The sequence below is a fragment of the Xyrauchen texanus genome, chromosome 2, assembly GCF_025860055.1.
Source record: "Xyrauchen texanus isolate HMW12.3.18 chromosome 2, RBS_HiC_50CHRs, whole genome shotgun sequence".
Classification (NCBI taxonomy): domain Eukaryota; kingdom Metazoa; phylum Chordata; class Actinopteri; order Cypriniformes; family Catostomidae; genus Xyrauchen; species Xyrauchen texanus.
In genome coordinates, this window is record NC_068277.1 from 24,021,018 (window position 1) to 24,042,950 (window position 21,933).

General features: G+C 38.0%; 1 protein-coding gene across 2 annotated transcripts in view; it reads right to left on the bottom strand.

Annotated features, from left to right (window-relative positions):
* LOC127656262 (dysferlin-like) overlaps positions 1–21,933 on the bottom strand; it is a 122,670-nt gene that overhangs the window by 88,242 nt on the left and 12,495 nt on the right. The window contains exons 2-30 of one of the 2 annotated variants that reach the window (XM_052144501.1): positions 20,775–20,830; positions 20,554–20,645; positions 18,873–18,978; positions 17,298–17,412; positions 14,161–14,378; positions 13,065–13,193; positions 12,652–12,714; positions 12,481–12,531; positions 12,204–12,234; positions 11,860–11,975; positions 11,577–11,703; positions 11,383–11,486; positions 11,237–11,305; positions 11,113–11,156; positions 10,860–10,942; positions 8,262–8,294; positions 7,790–7,905; positions 7,113–7,226; positions 6,811–6,988; positions 6,362–6,486; positions 6,094–6,200; positions 5,806–6,001; positions 5,451–5,597; positions 5,229–5,360; positions 4,507–4,673; positions 4,260–4,374; positions 4,034–4,139; positions 3,762–3,904; positions 1,477–1,650 (exon numbers count right to left, since the gene is read on the bottom strand). In XM_052144501.1, the coding sequence (XP_052000461.1) occupies positions 1,477–1,650; positions 3,762–3,904; positions 4,034–4,139; positions 4,260–4,374; positions 4,507–4,673; positions 5,229–5,360; positions 5,451–5,597; positions 5,806–6,001; positions 6,094–6,200; positions 6,362–6,486; positions 6,811–6,988; positions 7,113–7,226; positions 7,790–7,905; positions 8,262–8,294; positions 10,860–10,942; positions 11,113–11,156; positions 11,237–11,305; positions 11,383–11,486; positions 11,577–11,703; positions 11,860–11,975; positions 12,204–12,234; positions 12,481–12,531; positions 12,652–12,714; positions 13,065–13,193; positions 14,161–14,378; positions 17,298–17,412; positions 18,873–18,978; positions 20,554–20,645; positions 20,775–20,830 (3,257 nt within the window). The remainder of the gene's footprint in view (positions 1–1,476; positions 1,651–3,761; positions 3,905–4,033; positions 4,140–4,259; positions 4,375–4,506; positions 4,674–5,228; positions 5,361–5,450; positions 5,598–5,805; positions 6,002–6,093; positions 6,201–6,361; positions 6,487–6,810; positions 6,989–7,112; positions 7,227–7,789; positions 7,906–8,261; positions 8,295–10,859; positions 10,943–11,112; positions 11,157–11,236; positions 11,306–11,382; positions 11,487–11,576; positions 11,704–11,859; positions 11,976–12,203; positions 12,235–12,480; positions 12,532–12,651; positions 12,715–13,064; positions 13,194–14,160; positions 14,379–17,297; positions 17,413–18,872; positions 18,979–20,553; positions 20,646–20,774; positions 20,831–21,933) is intronic. The other variant, XM_052144510.1, reaches the window with a different exon arrangement.

The window sequence follows — 21,933 nt, forward strand, 5'->3', positions numbered from 1 at the left end:
AAGGAATATTATCATTATTTCATAATTTACAATTATGCCGTCTCAAACTGACTTTCTTTCTTCTGCGGAACACAAATCAAGATATTTTGATGGAGATATAATATGAATATAGCTCTCTGCACATGCAATCGAGCTTCAAATCATGATCGTGCCTAGGAGACTGCAGATTGTAAGATTTATAGTGACAAATAGGTAACACTTTAAAATAAAATTCCCTTTGTTAACAAAGAGTTAACATGAACAAACAATGAACAATACTAACAGCATTAATACATCTTTGTTAATGTTAATTTCAACGTATAGTAATACATTTTTTAAATCAAAAGTTGCATATGTTACCGTAACATTAGTTAATGCACTATGAGCTTACATGAACAAAAAAATTAATACAGGAATTAATACATAAAAGATTAATACATTCTTTAAAAATAAATATTGTTCATTGTTAGTTCATGATACCTTATGCATGAACTTATGTTAACGAATGGAAACTTATTGTAAAGTGTTACCAAAAAGGAGTGACAAATAATTTATTTCACACCCAAAACTGATCATATAGCTTCAGAAGACATGGATTAAAACACTTGAAGCATATGGATTACCTTTATGCTGCCTTTATGTCCTTTTTGGTGCTTGTAACTGTTGTATCACATTGGCATGCAATGTATGGATATATTCTCATCATATATCCATCAAAATATCTTGTTTGTGTTCCGCAGAAGAAAGAAAGTCATACAATTTTGAGACGGCATAAGGGTAAATGATAAGAATTATCATTTATGGGTGAACTTTGACATTTTACAATGAATATTCAATATATGTCAGTTAAATAATACAGTATCTATATTTGGGGATTATACAATGTGTGTTGTGATGGGCCAACATGGGCCCTGGGCTGTTTTTTAGTCCCAGTCCATCCCCATGTCTGTAAACTGGATGAGGATTTGTAGGTGCTCTGATGTGGCAGAGCGAGGGAATCCCACGGTTTAGTTCTTGAAGGCACTGGGACCTTTCACACGCTCCACATCAGTTCCAGACACTCGTCAACCCTCAATACTCAACCCAGCCAAGCACACATGACAGCTCATGCCAAAGCTGCCTGGAATAGATCCGTAACAATGCAACTAGTTGACCAGACCAAGAGTAAAAGAATAAGCATACTAACTGGCCTTTATACATATTCCCACTTTCACACTCTCTGTTTCATCTCTGTTTCCCTGTAAATTATATCCCTTGATGGCCTTATTTTACCAGGCTGATTCCACTTTGTTTGCCCAGTCTCTCTCAGCACCTCTGATTTGTCCAAGCGCAAAGCCCTCCACACCCATTCTCGCCTTTGCCTTTGTCTAAATTGCATTTCATGCCTGTCTTGTTCCCTCTCTACAATCACTTTCCTCCTATTATTTTTTCATCTTTCTCTCTAAGTCTCAACCCTAATTACAGCTCCACACTATTCAAATAGTCAACCCTCATTACCAGTGAACACTCCAAGGCAAAGATGGCTGCTGGACCCGTCTTTTCCAATGGCTCCATACGACATCTCCAGCGTCGACGACGGAAGGAGTCGGTCTTCTTCTGCTTGAGGTGGAACTTCCAGCCAAATAAAGAGGCATATTCCCATCCCTCACGCTCTGACTCGTCTGGACGTTGCTGTTGGTGGATGGGCACACACACACACAGAAATACCCAACATAATCAAATCTGGTTATGGTAGTAAATAGTAAATTCATGTGCATTTTCTGTATGGTCCTAACCAGCCAGTCCAATGACCTGTGACAAATGGAAAAAATTTGGCACTTTATATAAGTGAGCAACAGATTAAAGAGGAATTCAACTTATCTAGAGTAGAAAGGTTGTTAGGTACAAGTCAATAGAAATGTTTCTAAATCTGTGTTTAAAGAGTGCCACCATGAGGATAATTCAAGTCATTTTTCTTACAGTGGCCCCTGTAAGTAAAATTACATTATATAACATAATTTACTTACTAAAACTTACAGTGTCCTCAAAAAGTATTTGGACACTTAAGCCACATTTAAAAATGTATGAATGCCATGGGATTAGATAGCAAAATTAGACTTTTCAAGAAAACTTTTCACGAAAGTTTAGGTTTTTAAATGATAAAAGACAAAATACGCAACGAAGGCAAGAAGTAACTGACATCATACATCCACTGAAATTACTTTGGGACCAGTAGGTTAAAACTTAAAAGTAATACCAAAAATGCTGAGATAAGGCAAGTGAAGTTGCCACCAGTGCCACCTGGTTTGATATTTTTTTTATCTAAGTACTTAAATATAGATATATAAATTTTGAAATGTGGCCTGATACCTTTTGATCACTCTATGTGGAAATAAGTAAATAATAGAATGGAATGTAAACCGGCTTTAGTTCCCAAATCTTAACCCTCCCTGTTCATACAAAATCCTTTGGTTTATATACTGGCCACCAACATCTACTCAGTTTAATAATTTAAACCGTGATTACACATAGATAACCAATATTTGCAATATTCATGCTGGTTAGCATTAGGGGAACTGGCTCCCAAAGTGAGCCTGGAATCCCCCAAAGCTGTGTATCTCTGTGACGAGGAGGAGGGCATGGCCGGGCCGTGAGAGTGCACAGCCGGTGCAGATGATCAGTGGGAGAGTGGAATTAAGGGGGGACGGAGATGCCAGTTCGAGAGAGAGAGAGAGAGATGCCATGCCCTCTTCATCACACTCCTCTGCCCGATTCAGACTGGGTCGCCACCAGTCTGACTAACCCCCCCATGCTACAAAAATAGACTCAGTGCCGAAACACACTGCACTGCTGCTGCAACACTTCTGCTACGCTCTGATGCACTGCTTCAGCTTCTAATATGATTACTCTAACCTTTTAACTGCTCACGCCTGCAATGTGAAACAGGCCTTATTATTTGTTTCTCACACAGAACTTACACAAGCACACATTTCCCTTCATTGTTTGGAAGAGTCTAAAATGCAAATATGACAAGGCTCTTCAGTCCAACATCATTGTTCATTTATTGTAGTGACTAATCTCAAGACCAATTTTTTAAGTCTTAACAATATTAACGAAGTGTGCCTTATCCAGACTGCATTAATGCTTTGTTTTTTTATTATTATTATTATTTTATTTTTTTTTGTTTGTTTTCTGCTCATATAGGCTGCTTTTATTGGGGGTTTTGGTATTTTTAGTACCAAAGACAGGGAAACCAGTTTGTTGACCAGCTGAATCGAGGGTTTGGCAGGCTGGGAGACTGACTTAAACCAGCTAAGACCATTTAAGACTGATTTTAGTTGTTTGTTTGTTTGTTTGTTCCAACTCTTTAACTCTCTATTTTTCTCTCTGTCACACAGACACACACACACACACACCTATATATACACTCGCACACATATGATGAACATTAAGCATATTTGTGGTGAGCCTCAACATTTGGACCTGGGTTTTTTTTGCCAAGCTGATTATAGGTGTGGGATTGATTTCAGATTTTTCTCAGATGGAACGATTAATTAGGTGTCCTCTCAACCTCCATCTGCCTCTCAGCAGATGCGTTCAGGGACAGAGGAAGACTTCCTGAGACTACACAGATTTCTCCGTGTCACGCCACCCTGAGATTTACCAGAATTTCCCTGATTTTTGAATGGAACAAACTGAGGTTTGTGCCAAGAGTACTCTTTTTTTATATCTTATACCTTTATATCTCCAATATGACGTGTGCCAGACACTTTTTTAATGACTGATGCAATATAATGAAGTACTTTTCTGAGCGCTTCCATTTTCTGCATATCTCTACGGCGGAGTCGGATCCAGCGTCTGCGGCGGTTGGTGTGATACATCTTCTCTGATGGAACCCAAGACTTCGGCCGGCGGTCAGGAGGGAAGGTTATTCCATATTCCCACCCTAAAGTGGTAATCAGAATAATGTTTTATGAAGCTGATTTATTGTGCAGACAACGCTCTGTACTAAATAATAAAGACCAGACATCACGTGGCTCATGTGTGTAGGAGAGAGCTCTCAAATTTTCCATACCTTGATCATCTACTGCACGCTTTAGATCCTCGCTCCACTCAGTATCCCCCCAAACCCAGCCAGGGGGACACTCTATCTCATCTTTAGGCACAGCCTTTTCTCCATTCTGCCCCCCAGTGGATACATAAGGAACAAAATGGATTTCCCTTGTAAACTACTTCAATCTACATAAAAAATACAACTTTACTGTACCTAAAAAAAGGCATGGATATAACTACACACTGACCACATCTGTGTACCCCTCTGACATGCCAATCCACTGTCCTCCTGGCAACCGCATCTGATTTTCAAAGACTTCCTCCAGAAAGCTTATATGACCAGCATCAGCATCATACAGCAATCTGGGCATCGTTTGAGCAAAAAAATACAAGTCCAAAACTGCTATGCAGATAATTATTACAAAAATCCCAAAGAAAAATATTTGGATGGACTCTGAAATCAGTAGATAATAAAAGCGATAAGATGATACTCACGTTTTCTCTGGGCTGATGTACCAGTCTCCCGCCCAGCTCCATCCTGGAGAAGGTTTAAAGCTCTCCTTTGGCAGTTTAATTCTGCCAGTCACGTCACTGAACTTGGGGTATGTCAGACTAGTCGTTCCCCAGTTTCCCACCAGGGCCAATTTAGTCTGGTTCTCATACTGTAGATTATAATGCAATATAATGCGCAGTAGGTAAAAAAAAAAAAAAAGCCACTAAAGATTTTTCAACTCAAAATGAAGCCATTAGAGGGATAGTTCACCCAAAAATGTAAATTCTCTCATCATTTTCTTACCCTCATGACATCCAAGATGTGTATGACTTTCTTATGGATTAATTTATGCTGCTTTTATCTGCTTTTTGGAGCTTCAACATTTTTTTTTTACCCATGAACTTGCATTGTAAGGACCTACAGAGCTGAAATATTCTTCTTAAAATCTTTGTTTGTGTTCAGCAGACAAAAAGAAAGTCATACACATCTGGGATGGCATGAGGGTGAGTAAATGATGAGAGAATTTCATTTTTGGGTGAAATATCCTTTTAAAGACATTCATCAAAAGAATCTATGACAAACATAACTGTAATTTATTGTCTTAAAACAAAAGCAGTTCTTCTGCGATTATTTATGATTACTGTAATTCAGCATAATTACATTACATTTTAATGAACACTAAACTGTAGGTTTTAAACTGTACATGGCTTAACTGCCCACTCACCGTTTCTGCGAACACAGATAGTTTGCCCTCTGCAAACTGGTTGAAGAACTTTATATCAGCAGTCAATCCAAACCACACCTTTACCCTGAGCTGAGCTGGGATCTTACAGTCTCCCCCGTCTTCCTGTGGATACTAAATACAACATTTCAAACAGAGAAAGAGAGAGTATTTATTAATACCCCTTTTAATACAGTTCCATTTGCCTCCAGATAGACTGTTTACCTTCATAAAAAATGTCTGAAGTTGGCCACAATGCTTGCCGCAGTAACCCTGGGAGAAAAGAACCTGGTGTGCCGGGATTCTGTGGTAGGCCACTCTCCTGTCCCCCTGTAGCATCCAAATTATTATATCTGGAAGACTGTTCTGGGGCTGAAAGAAAGAAAGAAAGAAAGAAAGAAAGAAAGAAAGAAAGAAAGAAAGAAAGAAAGAAAGACTACAAATTAATTAACCATTTGAATAGTAATAGAGAAAACAAAAGTGAGAAGATAATATGTTCAGGAAGTAATATTAGCCAGACTAAAACTTGTGTCACCTGCATACACTCAAAGTGTCAAGCATGTGCATTTCTCTCTTTTACCTCCTCAGCGAGGTGGCGTAGTCGTAGGACCCAGTCGTCAGCCTGCTCCAGCACTGCACTCAACTCAGTCTCTGGGCCATGCTTGAGTGCCGAAGCGGCCTGCATGATCTGCTCCATGTTAATCTTGCGTAGATTCCTCAGAGCTTTATCCAACGGAGTCACACAGGGCCATTTATCCACCTCAGGGAGCTCCTCACTACAGTACACAAACACACATAAATGAAAACATTAGTCTGTCATAGTGTGCGATATACTGTACCTTCACAAAACAACTGAGCACATTTGAACCTGCAGTCGGCTATGACATCATCAAGCAGCTGGATAACCCTTTGCTCCACTTCCTGTTGGTCACTTCTTGCTTTTAGTTCCAGTTGTACCTGCTCCAAGTTTGATTCCTAATATGAATATGAAAATTATTCATTATGAAATTATAATTTATATGATATAAAATACAGTTACTCTACTTCTTTAATATGTTAATAAGTTTTAAATTGACTGAAGCAGTTTTTATTCAAAGAGAGTTTACTGCTAAGTTGCATGAATTAACATTACTCACCAGCCGGTCAACTATGCAGAGCAGCATGTTTAGGGCCTCTATGCGAGGACCAATGTCTTCCCACTCTGAAGACAAGACCACTACAGGTTTCACATTTCCCCATGCCAGGTAATAATAATGGCATCCTGTATAGGCAAACAGTGTAACTGTTGTTAAACACTTGAGAATTATATATTGATGAGATCAAAATTAAAAAAGAAATGTTACTGGAAAACTAATGTCAGTTTATTGATTCACAATTATTATTTTCATTGCATGGAAAAGAGCAGTGTGTACATTCTGTATAATTACGTATGTCATTTGTGTTACATGGAGGAAAGAAAGTGACACAGGTTTAGAAAAGCATGACACTGAGTAAATAAATGCTTTCAATGTCATACTTGGTGGAACAAACCCTTTATAGATCTGTCATTCAGCAAAAATATTTTCAGATATGGGTGGTTTCTCACCATCAAACACAGCCCTACTGAATTGAGTGGTGGAGGCTAGAGGCAGACAGGTGTTGTCAAACTTGTTTCCATAGTTCCCAATACTGACTTCAAACTGAATTGCATCATCCACATCCTGAAGAAGAGTGGCGGAGTAGAAAGCAGCAAACAGAGAGTATTTCCTCTTCCGCATAAATTTCTATAAGACATAACACAACAGAGAGGACCTTCAGTTCCATTGAACAACGTATCCCAGGTCACACAATTTCAGGTCTGATGGTGAATCCAATGATCACACAATAGCGTTAGCTGTGATTTCTCACCTCCACTACTAGAAGGTCATCAGGGTGTATGTCTTCAACTTTTTGTTCCACATGATCGGACAACTTTGTAATGAGCTCCAAAAGCACCCGCCCTCGATAAGCTACACCCTCTCCCTGTATCAGAACACACACACACACACACACACACACACACACACACACATCCACTTTGATACTCTTCTGAAATAGTTAGGAATATTAAAGCTAGTTACTCAAAAAGGAAACTTCTGTCATCATTTACTCACCATCATGTTGTTCCTAAGCTGTATGGCTTTTTTTTTTTTTTTTTTCTTTTTTTTTTGTGTAACACAAAAATAGATATTTGGCAGAATGACAGCCTTAGTCGATATTAACTTTATAGATATACAATGAAAATAAATTGTGACTGAGACTAAAATACTACCCAACATCTCCTTTTGTGGTCCTCAGGAAAAAGAAAGTCATACAGGTTTGAAACAACACAAAATAGTACATAATGCATTTTCATCTTTGGTTGAACAATCCCTTTAAGAATTGTAAAGAGTTTGTGATCAACTCTTAGTAAAAAATATGAAATACTGCTCATTGTGTTATTAGCAGTTTAAATCATATTGTCCTACAGTTGTGCTTTGTAGTGTTGTGTGGAAACTGCACCATGTAATAGCATTAATTATTTGTTTCTATTTAGTGAATCTCACCTTTCCATAGTTTAGTGCTTCATGCGGGTCTGAGAAGGCAGAGAACTCTCGAGGGCTCCCGTACACATTGACGTAGCAGGGGCCAAAGGTGGGTAGGAAGCCTACATTATCATCCACTTATTGGCAAAAAATGTAAAAAGATGGCAAGAATTAGATGCAGTGTAATACAGCATTCATCTTTCTATCTGTAGACGCAGTAAAAAATATAAATAAGAAATTAAACTAATGTAAATAGAAACAAATAACCATATTGCTTGTTGATGTAGATTCTGTGACACATAATATTACCATTAATTCATGAAAAACGCCTACTCTGATGACCAGCAGAATAAAAGCTATAGGTCACAAACTGCCCTTATCACATCTACAAGCACTACAAGCCCACCATAAGCCCAAATTCAAAGCTTAGGTGTGATCTACTGGTCAGGAAGGGCAGTACACAGATTTAAGAGACAGAGAGAGGTGCACATACTGGTGCTGTTGGAGGTCCTGGAAGGCAACTCATCTGAGTGCATAGAGAAATAAAGAATTTGAGACAATAAAATGTATAGAAGGGATAGACAAATGATGCAGACAGTTCCACTAATATTATGAACCTGCCTCATGCACATGCCTATAGTAATACTCATATCTGCACAAGGCGTAGAGGTAGTTTTGCCAGAAAATTTGCAGCCCGGCAATCCTACAAAAATGCTACAAAACTATATTACTGTCAAGTGTCAGCAAAGTTACACTTCAAATTAAATCTCTTGAAAAGAGCTTGGATGTTAAAGTTAGCAAATAAATGGTAGTCAGTATCATCTCTGTCTCTGCCTCAAACAACACAAGAACCAACAACACACCACATTCCCCAACACACAGTGTCAACTCACAGCCAATTCATGACATAACAACAAGACAAAGTGATACAAAACCAGGACATACAATCAGTATGCAAACAGCTATAAGTAGTGTTTTGGCTCACATTTGAAATGCTTGTTAGTTTAACAGTTATGTTACATACAATTCAACACCAATACACATCAAATGATTTAACATTGTAACCGAAGGGCAAACCAACAAGCAGTTGTACAAGGCTGTAGAGACATTGAGGAATCCTCTAGGCCACAAACACTGAATGGCCACTACCACTTAACAACTTTAAAAAAAGAGTTCTGGCAAACTTCCCACAAAATTATTTTCACATACAAATGAGCTTTGCAGCAAACTCTTCGCTGATGCCAAAGGTTTGCTGCAGGTTCACCACTATAGGTTAAGTGTTGCAAACTTCTGGCAAACATTTGCCATGAATCACAAGCTCATTTGCCAGTGAAAATCATGAGTGGGAAATTTGCGGCAAGTTTGTGAGAACTCGAGAATTTTTGTGTAAGGGCAGCCTAAAAGGAATATTCCAGGTTCAATAAAAGTTAAACTCAACTGACAGCATTTGTGGCATAATGTTAATTACAGCAAAAATTAATTTAGGCTCATCCATCCTTTTCTTTCATTATTAAACCTATCATTTTATAAAAGCACTTACATGAATTTGTCTGTTAAAACTCATGTATTTTTTTGAACTGTCAAGTTCTTTATATCATAATTTTTACAGTCATTTGAGGGTTTGTTAGACATTACATCATCATGGCAACAAAGTTTTAAAATTGGCTATAACTTTACACTGAATAAGTTAGTAAGCAATTTTGTCACATTAAAATCATGTTAACACACATATTGTTTATGTCTTTTGGCTATACTTTTGTAACAGTGAAGGCAGATTCACTAAGAATGAATAGTGTCCGCTAAAAGTGCCGTTTTTTTGCACACGCTAACTGCACTAATTTAGTGCCTGATTCACTACAGAAATGAACGCAAATTCACTGCTGAAGGCAATTTGCACGTGCAATTCTGATCTTGTGGTCCGATTCTGAGTGCAATTTAGCTGAGGGTGCCGCAGACCACCGTATTTGCTGGAATTGAACAGCATCACTTTGATCCCGACACCTGGATCGTCTCTTAAACATGCAGAACGTGCGCTTGGTGACACGTGCGCTTATAATGCTCATCGCTTGAATCACTTCTACCTATAATGCTTGATGATTATTTGATTAATTACTGCTGAAATGATCGGTTGAAAATGGTCACAACGTCAATTTTAAATAAAATTCCTTTTACCGCCTACTTTCATTTGGCGGTAATAGCACGATGTGAATTGTGCAGGGTAAATTGCACGGAGTTTGTGAATGAAGCTAAATCTTTAATGTGCCTAATTTACATAGAAAGGAGGTGTATTTGCACAGTAAGGAATGACAATGACTTCATGTAAATATTGAAGATGCAGCACAATATCAGCGCTGATTGTGCCTGCTAAAGATGATTGCAGGTGGTTAGTGAATAAGATGCAGGTAAGCCTATTTGCACTGAAATGCCATGTGCAAAAGTGACACAACTGTTTATTTGTATTTGTCTGTCCTTCATAAAGCATTGATTGATTGATTGATTGATTGATTTGCCCCTGAGAATATTAAGGTTTATGGACTTGCCCCCATTCACTTCCATTGTAAGTGCCACACTGACATCCAAATATTTGCCTTTTGTTTTTTTATCACCTTCTCCCCAATTTGGCATGCCAATTTCCAATGATCTCTAGGACCTTGTGGTGCCGCAGTTGCTCACCTGGTGGTGGAGGACAAATCTCAGTTACCCCGCCTTCTGAGACAGTCAGCACTGTGCCCGCTCATCTTATGACGAGGCTTGCTGGGCGGAGACTTAGCATGTGTTGAGGCTCACACTATTCTCCACGATTTCTGCGCACAACTTACCATAGAGTGAGAACCATTATATCATGACCACGAGGAGGGTAACCCAGCGTCATAGCTCGCTGAGCTACCAAGGTCCCCGATATTTGCTTTATTTATTTTTAAGGAAAGGAGGAATGAGTCAAAATAAATTTTTGTGGTAAGCAACATTATGCCACAAATGCTGTTGATTGAGCTTAACTTGTATTGAACCCAGAATATAACTTTAAATCAAACCCTATTTTGGGCTCAAATCTAGACACTAAAAACACAGTTTAGCACAATTTAAAGCATACCTTCAATATTTCCCCCAGAGGCTGAGATTTTGGACATGCATAAGTGTGTAGTGCCAATTACATCATTGTGGCTGGCTCGATCCCTGAGAGAATGTGAATGCATGTAACATAGCACAAACATGTTCCTCAGAAAAAAAGCAATTCACATTAACAGTTACGTACAGTGTGGCTGCAATGTATCTGTATCAGAGAGAGAGACACTGATTTACAAAGATTACGTTTCAAAGAAATAAAAAACAGAATTTTGACTCACCAATCTAAAATACGTATCCTCATCTTTTCACACATGGATGGGAACTGGAGGGATGAACAGACTGTTAATGGATGATATGAAGGATTTGTCTGGCATATATAAACCCATTGTTTATGTTCTTTACCCTGATGGGGAGAGTGAGGCTATGGTTCCACTGAGGGTTGGAATTCTTCTCCAGAATCTTGCCACAGATCTAGAGATATAAAATATAACATCAATATCCCATAAGTAGCCGGTTAATGTTGAATCTCACGATGAACCTCTAAGTACCGTTTTTCCTGCAAAGTTAACCTCCACCATTGGATCCACAAGGTTCTTTCTGTTGGTTTCGAAACCAAGGAACTGTTTCATGCCATCCATTAGTGCATCATCCACTGTACAAAGCGGAGGGAGGAATAATATTTGCAAACAGAAATAAAAATGCATATACAGTACATTCACACATAGGCTATTGTGATACTCACTCTGAGGCAGATCTTCTGCCCTGTAAACTCTGAGAGTAAAGGTGGCTCCTCTCAGGGTAAGACCTGCTGGTCTCAACAGGTTCCCTTCGACATCTTCCTTTTCTTCTAGACTCTCTTTCTTATCCATCTAACACAGCATACAAGAAAGATCATTAAGGAAATGTTCCCAAGAAGTTCAAAACATAGCTACAGTACTAATTAAATGCTCTGGACTTAGTGCTAGAATGATTAGGCTTAAAATGATACAGTGGAATTATAAGCTATTCATTTATCTTTAACTCACCGGAGGCTCATCACCTGCGGCCAGCACAAACATGCTGACCTTCAAATAACCCCTGGCCCCTGCAGACAGATCATCAGAGTCTGCCAGCAACAACCATTTCCTGAGAAATGCATGTCCTGTTCAATAGAAAACAACAGTTTTGTTAAAAATGGCATGGTAAAAATATTTTATCTTTATAGATTTAACAAAATTGTAGAGGTGAAAGGATTATTTGAATCCCAAACTTGACATTTTTGACTCAAAACAGGGATGTCTATATAAAATATATATTTTACACAATAAGATACAACCATAAGGCCTTTAAAAAGAGATATTACATCACATTATGACTATGTAGTACTTACGGTGTTCATTATACACCATGCCAACATCCAGCTGGGAGAGAAAACAAAGACATAAAATCAGCACTATTATTAGCAAAATCTGTAATGCACAGACCTGTGTCCTGAAAATGTAAGATCAGAGGAAAACCTTGTCACCACTAAAGAAAACAAACACAAAGAAATCCTGGAAATCATTGGAAATTAGAAGAAGCCACCAAATGACAAATATAATTAATAGGAGATATATAATAGGAGAAGGAGAAAAGGATGAAATAAAGGAAATAGGGAGTAAATCTACCTTGAATTCTCCAATGACAGAATCTTTGCGCAGTGACTTGGAGTCAAATACCTTAGAATGGACAGAGACAATATAATTGCAGCTTTCACTTAAATAGAACATATTTGGGTTAAAGAACCACACCAGCATTAATATGACTACATTAATAATGATGATAATAGTAAAACTTACTGTTATAAAGATAGGTTCATCAAAAAGATCTGAAGGTTTCTCATAGAAGTTCAGAAAGAAAGTCTGAGGTAAAGACAGAAAGTATGTACATTAATACAAATAAATATGTTGGTGTGAGGATAATAACAAAAATAATTATTTATGTGGAAACTTACAATGAAAAAATAACAACATGTATTAATTTTAATTTAACAAAATACCATTGTTCATTAATTTGTTCATGTTAGCTCATAATGCTTTAACTAATGTTAACGGAATTAATAGAAATGAATATAAGCCAAGATTAATAAATTATTTAAAATGATTTTTACATTGTTAGTTTATGTTAACAAATATATCCTTACTGTAAAATGTTATCAAATAGTATTATGCTTGCTGAGAAAATTATACAAAAGCCTCCCACAAACAGTCACCTCATCAAAATATGGATTATTGCCCTTCTTGATACGTGTTCTCTTTGTCTGACCTCCAACTGTAACCTTGACAACTGGTTTTATGTTGACACCAGGGAGCTGTCTTCCCTCAATAATGCGCAGCCGTACCTAAAATTATAAGAGGAACATGAATTGAAAGGACAACAGAATCGCACAAGAAATAGAAGACTTACATATATATATATATATATATATATATATATATATATATATATATATATATATATATATATATATATATAGCAAAGCAATTTTTTGATAAGAGCATACTGTCTGTTAAATGCCTAAATCTACATGTAAATAGACAGTATATTGAACATCTAACAAAAAAATAAGTTTTGTTTCGGTTATTCTTGCATTTTTCTTCCATTTTCAGATTACTGTTTTATTAATAAGTATATAAGATTATTACAGATTATTGATAAGAATTAAAGAGCATATTTCAAAATGTAAATATACAGGATATTGCAAATCAAATATATATATATATATATATATATATATATATATATATATATATATATATATATATATATATATATATATATATATATATATAGCTTTTTGATCTAGTATTCTTGAATATTGCTTTTCAATTTTCTTACTAATTTTTTATTAATAAGTAGAGCAGAATCTCTTTTCTTAAGAAAAATTTGCTTAAGTTTGCCATAGCCGCACACACAAAAAAAGAAAGAAAACAAATCGGCGGGTTATTGAATCTGCAACTTCATGTTACCACAAGGTGGCAGTGTTTTCAAACCAGAAGCAGACAGTGAAAATGTCAGCCCTTATACGTTGCTGAACTGCACAAGGACTGTCAAGAGTACATTTGACAAGGACATAAGAGTACATTTGATTAAGGAGTCCACCGAGCCACATGAGATGAGCACTGGGGAACACTTAATTAATAGTGTTATTACAGCTCATAAGCAACTGTTGGTGGAGGCAAAAATGGAGGCATATTTCCTGAGGCCTTTAGATACTAGCCACATATGACAAAGAGCAATGTCAATTTATAAACACAACCTATACAGTAGGTGTGTAATAACAAAGATCCATACTCATGCACACATACCTGGAGGTCCTGGGGTTTGTTGGACAGTGGGGATTTGTTGCTGTGGTGTTTATTTTTCTTATGGCCCTGGTTAATGTTTGGTGGGGACTTTTTGGGTGGTGCAGTAGGAGTCCTGATATCCTGACCCTGGGGCCCTGGAGTGGGTTCAGGCTCCTCCACCGCCTCCATCATAAGCATACTCTCTGTGTCCTCCTCACCCATAGTGTCCAATGAGAACACTAAACAATCACAAATCAAACACAACACACACATTCAACAACATTGCATACCTGCCTGCATAATGAGATACACACTATCTTTGTAATCCCAAAGCAATATGTTTTATTAGTATCAGATGTAGTCTAGATACAAGATCAGATGAAAATTTGTAGATGAAATTTCAGATAGGGCTAAATCTGATGAATGGTTTCAGGATGAAGCATACAGCAAAGGGTTAGACCCTTGGAAATGAGTCACATCACACAAATGTAAAGCGTATTAATGTCATCTATTTTGTCTGACATTGTTTGTCACCCTTGGTTGGGTTTGTACTATAAGATTATTATAAAAGTCTTAGACAGAATCTCAACACAGACAGACATTCTAAGTGTGAATTATGGTGAAATCAAATCTAGGCAATTGAACTCTAGTATCCTCTTGAAGGTGTTGTAAGCAGTGTTAGCCATTCTGGAACCGCAGAACTTAGCTCCCCGATTTAGACATGCCCCCCTCTATGCTATACCTTGCTGTTGACACCATCACTGTTGTAAAGAAAGTGCAATAGTGCCTGGTCTTACAGTCAAAAACAACAGTAGTAAAATAGCACCCTCAGCTGACCACTGATATTAATTTGAAAATGGTGTTTAACCTGAATGATCCACTTCAACTACTCAGGGGGGGATATAACGGGGTGGCATAAGGTGGCAAATGCCACGCTAAGAAAAAGCATTCAACTTAGGTATTCAAAGGTACTAAATATATATGTAAGTATATTATAGTTGATGTTAGCTTTGTGTAGGAGTTTATTCATGTAGAACTGCCTAAATTCTCACAGAATGCGCAAATGACTACAGACCCATAGTTTGAATGATTAGAGCAGCGATGAATCCTGTGATTGTTTGCAGCAGTGGCCAATCACAGCATCGACCATTCACATACCTACTATTGCAGCACGAGTACAGTGTTTGGGCTCTCGTGGGTTGACAAAAATCACCACATGGACAAATACATGAAAAAAAAGGTCAAATATGAATTTCTCTGTTGTTTCCAAGTATTCGCTGAATGATTATTAGATTAATCGCTGTCGGTTATGGGTTGAGATGGGTTCGTCAGGTATGTGTATAATCCAGAAGAAACTTCTCCAGTTCTTGAATTGGAGTTTCTATTTCATCTCTGTGTGTTTTGACTGGTGATCTGGCACTGGAATGTGTTATTTTGAATGTTATGATAAGTGTTCATTGCGGCTGTTATCAGTGTCTTTTAATGTAAGCAGTTTTTTCCGCAGCTCGTGCTCTTGTCCCCCATTGTGATGGCTTGCTTGAAGAGTGTGTTGTCTTTTTCTCTTTCTCTCCCTCTCTCTTGTTAATCGCTCTAAAGTGTGGGGTAACCAGCAGCTGATTGTTGATGGGGTGCATTGGCGCGCAGTGCGTTTCCTCCCTATATAAACTGAGTGTTCCATGGCTGGGTTGTGCGATGGGAGGAGGGTGTTTGTTAGCTGTATCATCTCGTTCACGGGTGCTCAGGTGCATATTGACTTTTTTCTGGGTTCCCACTGCTGGAGCCCAGAGTTTGTGGTTGTCACTGTCTGAACTTTTTGATTTCACTGTTTTTTCATATACAGAACAGTCAATAAATGTGTCTGTGTTTCCGCAACTCTCGTCTACCCCCATCTGTTATTGCATTTTAGTTTTAAAATGTAACACCCATCCACTGACGTACAGATGCAATCTTGGTTTATTAAAATAAAAAGTTAGATTTGGGCGAATTAGAATCCAAAACCTCTAAAAACTAAAGGCAAAAATGTACCACTAGATCAATCGTCATGTTCTTGATCAAAGTGCTGATCTACATATTTATCTACTGACTAACAAAATCCCATCAAATTATCATTATGTGAAATATTTATTTTGTTGCTTAAATCGGTCATTAAGAATGACTGTTAATCAAATCAGGTAATTTAAAAGAATCTTTTAATATGCATAACATAAATAAATTAATTATTTTCACAGCACTTCTAGATCCGCCCCAACTACTACAATACGCAAAATGATTGACTGGCAGAAAGCACATAAAATCTTCTAATGGACTTTTCAAAGAATTTGGTGGTGTAAAGTGAGTTGTTTTCAGCTGTAAAAACCTCTCCAACTCAAACCCCAAACCAAAAACCTAACCATCAGTGGGGTAAAAAGCTAGTGTTATAGGGAAAAGTTTACCTCTGAATCAGGCTCGTCACTGATTATGCAAACTTAATTACTTGCTGGTTTTAAGATTACTTGCAGATGCGAACCTCTGCCTCCCACACTGCTGATGCAATGCACTTCTGGTCACACCACAAGGGAAGGTAAACACACCTGATCTGAGATGACACTTGTCAGAAAGTTTTCATAATGTGGCCAATTCTAGTGTATTGGAACTTTTGGAAAGAACATAAAATCATGCAGATATGCGTCAGGAGCTGCCGTTAATGTTCACATCAACAATCAGAATGGGGAAAAATTTCATCTCTGTGACTTCAACCATGGCATGATTGTTGGTGCCAGATGGACTGGTTTGAGTATTTCTGTAACTGCTGATCTCCTGGGATTTTCACACACAACACTCTCTAGAGTTTACTCTGAATGGTGCTAAAAACAAAAAACATCCATTGAGCGGCATTTATGCAGACGGAAACACCTTGTTGATAAGAGAAGTAAACGGAGAATGGCCAGACTGGTGCAAGCTGATAGAAAAGCTGCGATAACTCAGATAACCACTCTGTACAATCGTATTGAGCAGAATAGCATTTCAGAATGCACAACACGTCAAACATTGATGGGCTACAACTGCAGAAGACTTCGTAAGGAAATGTATTGAGACTATAGTGTTCCTAATAAAGTGCTCAGCAAGTGTATATATGAATGAGGACTATACAGTATAATGTGTTTTTTTAATAGTCTGACCTGTAACTGTGTCCAGCTCCACAGGGGTGTGCTGGGCCTCTGGCTGTGGGGGAGGCTGGAATATGGGTGCCATGCCTGGAGGAGGGATGTAGGAAACCTGCAGGGTTATTGTGGCCTGAAGGAGGAAACACAGAGTGAAGGTAGTTTGACATTTCATGACTGAAGAACAGCACAAGATGTACAATAATGCAAAACATATAAAAAAAAAAAAGCACTTTCAACAAATGTCCAAAAGACAACAATTTCCAAAAGACTAATTGGTCATGTTTTTATAAAATTTTTAAGCAATAAGGTTTGACAGGCAGTGTTATAGTATATTGTAAACATAGTTGTGGCTAGAGGATGCTTTTAGGCTTGCCAAATGTTACTATATTGTATATTTTAGGATGGCAGGAATGCTGTATTGACCAATAAGCATACACAACCAGAACTCTGAAATCTGATTGGATAAGCAACGTTCAAAGCTATTGTAAAATGCAGCATTGTCCAGATACAATTGTGGTGGCGTAGCGGGCTAAAGCACTAATCTGTTAAGCAGAAGGTTATCGGTTTGATCCCCACAGCCACCAGCATTGTGTCCTTGAGCAAGGCACTTAACTCTAAGTTGCTCCGGGGGGATTGTCCCTGTAATAAGGGCTCTGTAAGTCACTTTGGATAAAAGTGTCTGCCAAATGCATAAATGTAAACGTAGATACAGGCATCAGTGAGAGAACAGAACTATTTTATTATCAAGACAGTTCTTTCATTAACTGGAACCTTTATAATTGTAAAAGTTAATCAAAAGTGGGACTTTCAGTGAAGATTTAGGAGGGTGAGTTGTTTTGAACTGTTTTTGAGATTAGACCGGCGTCAGGGTGATACCTTATAATGTTCTTTCCTGAAATTATTTCCGGATTCAGCTATTTCAAGGGCAAACGGATGCAAAGGAGCTAAGAGGACTAACTCCACCTTTCCATCTCCTTTTTAATGTTTTTTTTTTTGCTTTCCATCACCCAACGTCAACCTACCCACATACATAAACCAACACAATGCCAGGAAATGGCACTCTTTGTGTAAGAAATAGCCTTTTAGAACTTCTTTAGTCACATTTTTGTTAATTTATATAGGGGTGTCATTTGTACAAACAGTGGTGGACATAAAGGTGGGGTGTGGAAAGTACTTCTCTCAACATCTAAAAATTTGTTTTAGGAATTCACTCTTGACGTCTAAAGCGGCACCACTTTATCAGAAAGGTGAGAGGGTCTAATCATTTCTAAATGGGACTTACAGGAAAAGGGGCCTGAGAGCGGAACAGGCAATGCCGTGTTTGAGTGAGTGTGCATGCACTTCATCCTTTGGAATGGTTTCACTGGAGTGTGCTGAGAAAGAACTGCGTGGGTTTAAAAGTAATATTTCCAATCTATCCCTAGCTTTTTCTCTACACCATCATCTTTGAATACAATGAGTGAATAATGAAGACTCCAGGTGGCATGTGCCAATGCCTCCATCAGTCAATGTGACAGTAAATGCAATAGAAGTCAGAGTCAGCAGGAAAGAAAATGAAAGTGAGAAATATAGACAGACAGAGAAACGCACCCCTGTGCTATTCCGCTTGGTGTCTACCAGGGACACAGTGAAAGTAGCAGCCAGGTTTGGAGAGTTAAGCACATCTCGAAGAGCCACCCGACACTCCCCCAGAAACCTGTAAAGACACAAAGAGCTGTTAACATCTTACAGGCTCGGAGCTGTAGCCTTGTGGCCAGTTCTCTGACATCTGTATGGTAGCATCACGGGCGACTTCAAGGCCAGGCTTGAGGTACTTTCCCGATCCAATCCCTCCCCCACCCCCTCCCCTGTTGTGTCCATCCTTACAAAAATCGAGAGTAAATGGCAAATTTGCTGCAAATTCTTCACTGATTGTTTCCACACTCAATTTTTTTTTTTTTATATTTTAGCCTATTTTCAAGATGTATCCATTTCAATTGAATAACAAATTCAGAGTGGTGGTGGCATAGTGTGTTAAAGCACATAACTGTTAATAAGAAGGTTGCTGGTTCGATCCCCATGGCCACCACCATCATGTCCTTGAGCAAGACACTTAACTCCAGGTTGCTCTGGGGGGATTGCCCCTGTAATAAGTGCACTGCAAGTCGCTTTGGATAAAAGCGTCTGCCAAATGCATAAATGTAAATGTAAATTTCCATCTAATTGAATTGCCTAATCTTTAACAAAATAAAATTTACAAATCTTACAAAATGCAAGTTTTATTAATTACATTTTCTTCAAGACTATTCAATTCAATTAGGAAATTTGTTATTCAATTGAAATGGATACATCTTAAAAATAGGCTAAAATGTGTTTTTGAGTGCACATGCAACTGAGCTTTGCAGCAAACTTGTGGCAAACATGTCCATTGTAGCTAAATATTTTGCAGCAGTTTCAACTCTACCAATGAAGAGCTGCAAACTTCTGGAACACATTTGCAGCGAATTACAAGTTAATTTGCATGTGAAAATAATCAATTCAAATGGCAAATTTGACAGAACTCCAGATTTTTTGTTTCCCTCTCTTAAAAACATCTGACATGCTTAAATTGAATGGTCATAAATTTGCAATCTCATGGCAAGAAATGACAATACACACACACACTCACACAAATAGATAGATACAGTTAATAAGATAAACAATTTTGACACATGGATGACTAAGCATCTGACCCTGAGTGGCACACTGTCTAGCCAAATTCTTTAAAAACGTATTTTCTTCTGTTGCTTTCTTAGGCTCAGACCAGGCTTAAGAGGAAAGAGGAGCCACAACAAACCCCAGCACCCCCCTAGATATGGCCCTGCTATGAATGGAAAAACTTCAGGCTTTCACTACATTAATAGGTGAACAAAAACCACTCTGATGCTGAAAGCAGATTTAGTACGTTCCATATCTTTTGCAGTCTAATTTTCCAACCAGTTGATACAGCTACAAGTAAATTAAGAACTGCCTTCAGGAACCATGAGGATATGGGAATGAGTAGCAAACTGAGAGGCTGTTATACATCCCACACTAATGCCACTTGTCATTTAAACAATGCCACATTCCATAAATTCTAAAGCACTCCCAACTGAATTGTTGAGTACTTGTTTTTTATGATCAGCCATCACATTCAAGCAGGCAGATGAGTTGTTATTGCTGTATTTTCAGAGTGATTCTTGTTTTAAAAACATACATACACTCTTGTTAACAGAGAGATATAAAGAATGAGTTAGAGAAAAAGAGATCCTACCTATTCCTGCCCATTTTCTCATGATCCTTGACGACAACATGAAGCTCTGCTCCAGAATCTAAAGGTATGCCCTTCAAGTCCCACTCAAAGCCCTGGGAGAAAGAAAATGGAACGGAGAACAGAATAATTACTTGGAAAACATTTGTAAACCTCATTATAATAAAAAAATATATATTTTATTTTTGGTTAATTCAAATTTGTAAGCATAGGAATTAACCAACCTCATTCCACACAGGATTGACATTATTTTTGATGATTTTGGTTTTCTTTTTTGTCCCTAAAAGAACATAAAAAGGAAGATAACTGTTGGTGTGTTTATTTCTTTATGGTGCATATACTGTATGTTACCTAAAAAAATAAATAAAAATAATTTATGTAACAGTTATGGAATGGAAAGCAGACTGTGACAGGGCAGAGGGCGGGCCAGATAGTGATTATTCACACCCGGCCCCTTATCAGGCTAATCCCGAGATGGATAAAGGTCGACTGCAGACGGTGGTGCGGGAGAGAGAGAGCGTTTACTGGCAGAAGTCCGACACCTTAGTGTAAAGGGATTAATGGATAGGAGGAGGCGAGAACCGGCTTGAAAATATAAATAATATTTTAATGAGGAACTTAAACAAAAAGACAAAACACACAAAGGTGTCTGACAGCTGCCCATAAACGCTCTCTCTCTCTCTCTCTCTCTCTCTCTCTCTCTCTCCGCACCACCATCCGCAGTCAGCCTTTATCCCTCTCGGAGGCTTGATTAGCCTGATAAGGGGCCGGGTGTGTAGAATCACGACCCGGCCCCGCCCTCCGCCCGGTCACACATAATATTACTCCATTCAGTAATATTTTATTTACATAATGCTGACACATTGTATACAGTATCACGCAAGAGCAAAAGTTCTAAGTAACCAATCAGATTTGCTAAATGGCAATTCGAAAAATGTTCATGGAAATATGCTATCAGATGGGCCATTGTATCTAACAGAATATTCCAGTTAATGGCCTCCAATAAAACCATGATTAAAATGAGCGAGTAACTTAGACTTGACAAATACTGTACAAATGAAAGATTTCCACAGGGACTCAGATAAGGCTTGCTGTTTAGCCTGCATTTCTGATAGATAACTTATAGCTTATCTAATGAGCTGACAGAAGATTTTATATTTGAGGGGTTTTAAGACCTCTTTAAAGCACAAACAGGCACCAAAGGGATGCCTAAAAACACACACACACACACACACACACACACACAAAAACTCTTGAATCCATGTAAATCACAAATGGTCTGTCAAGCTATTAATTGTTTTAAGAGAGTGCTCTGTTTATCTTTCTGTTTTCAACGTAGATGTCAGGAGGTGTGAATAAAGTTAAAACAAGTTCCTTTGGCAG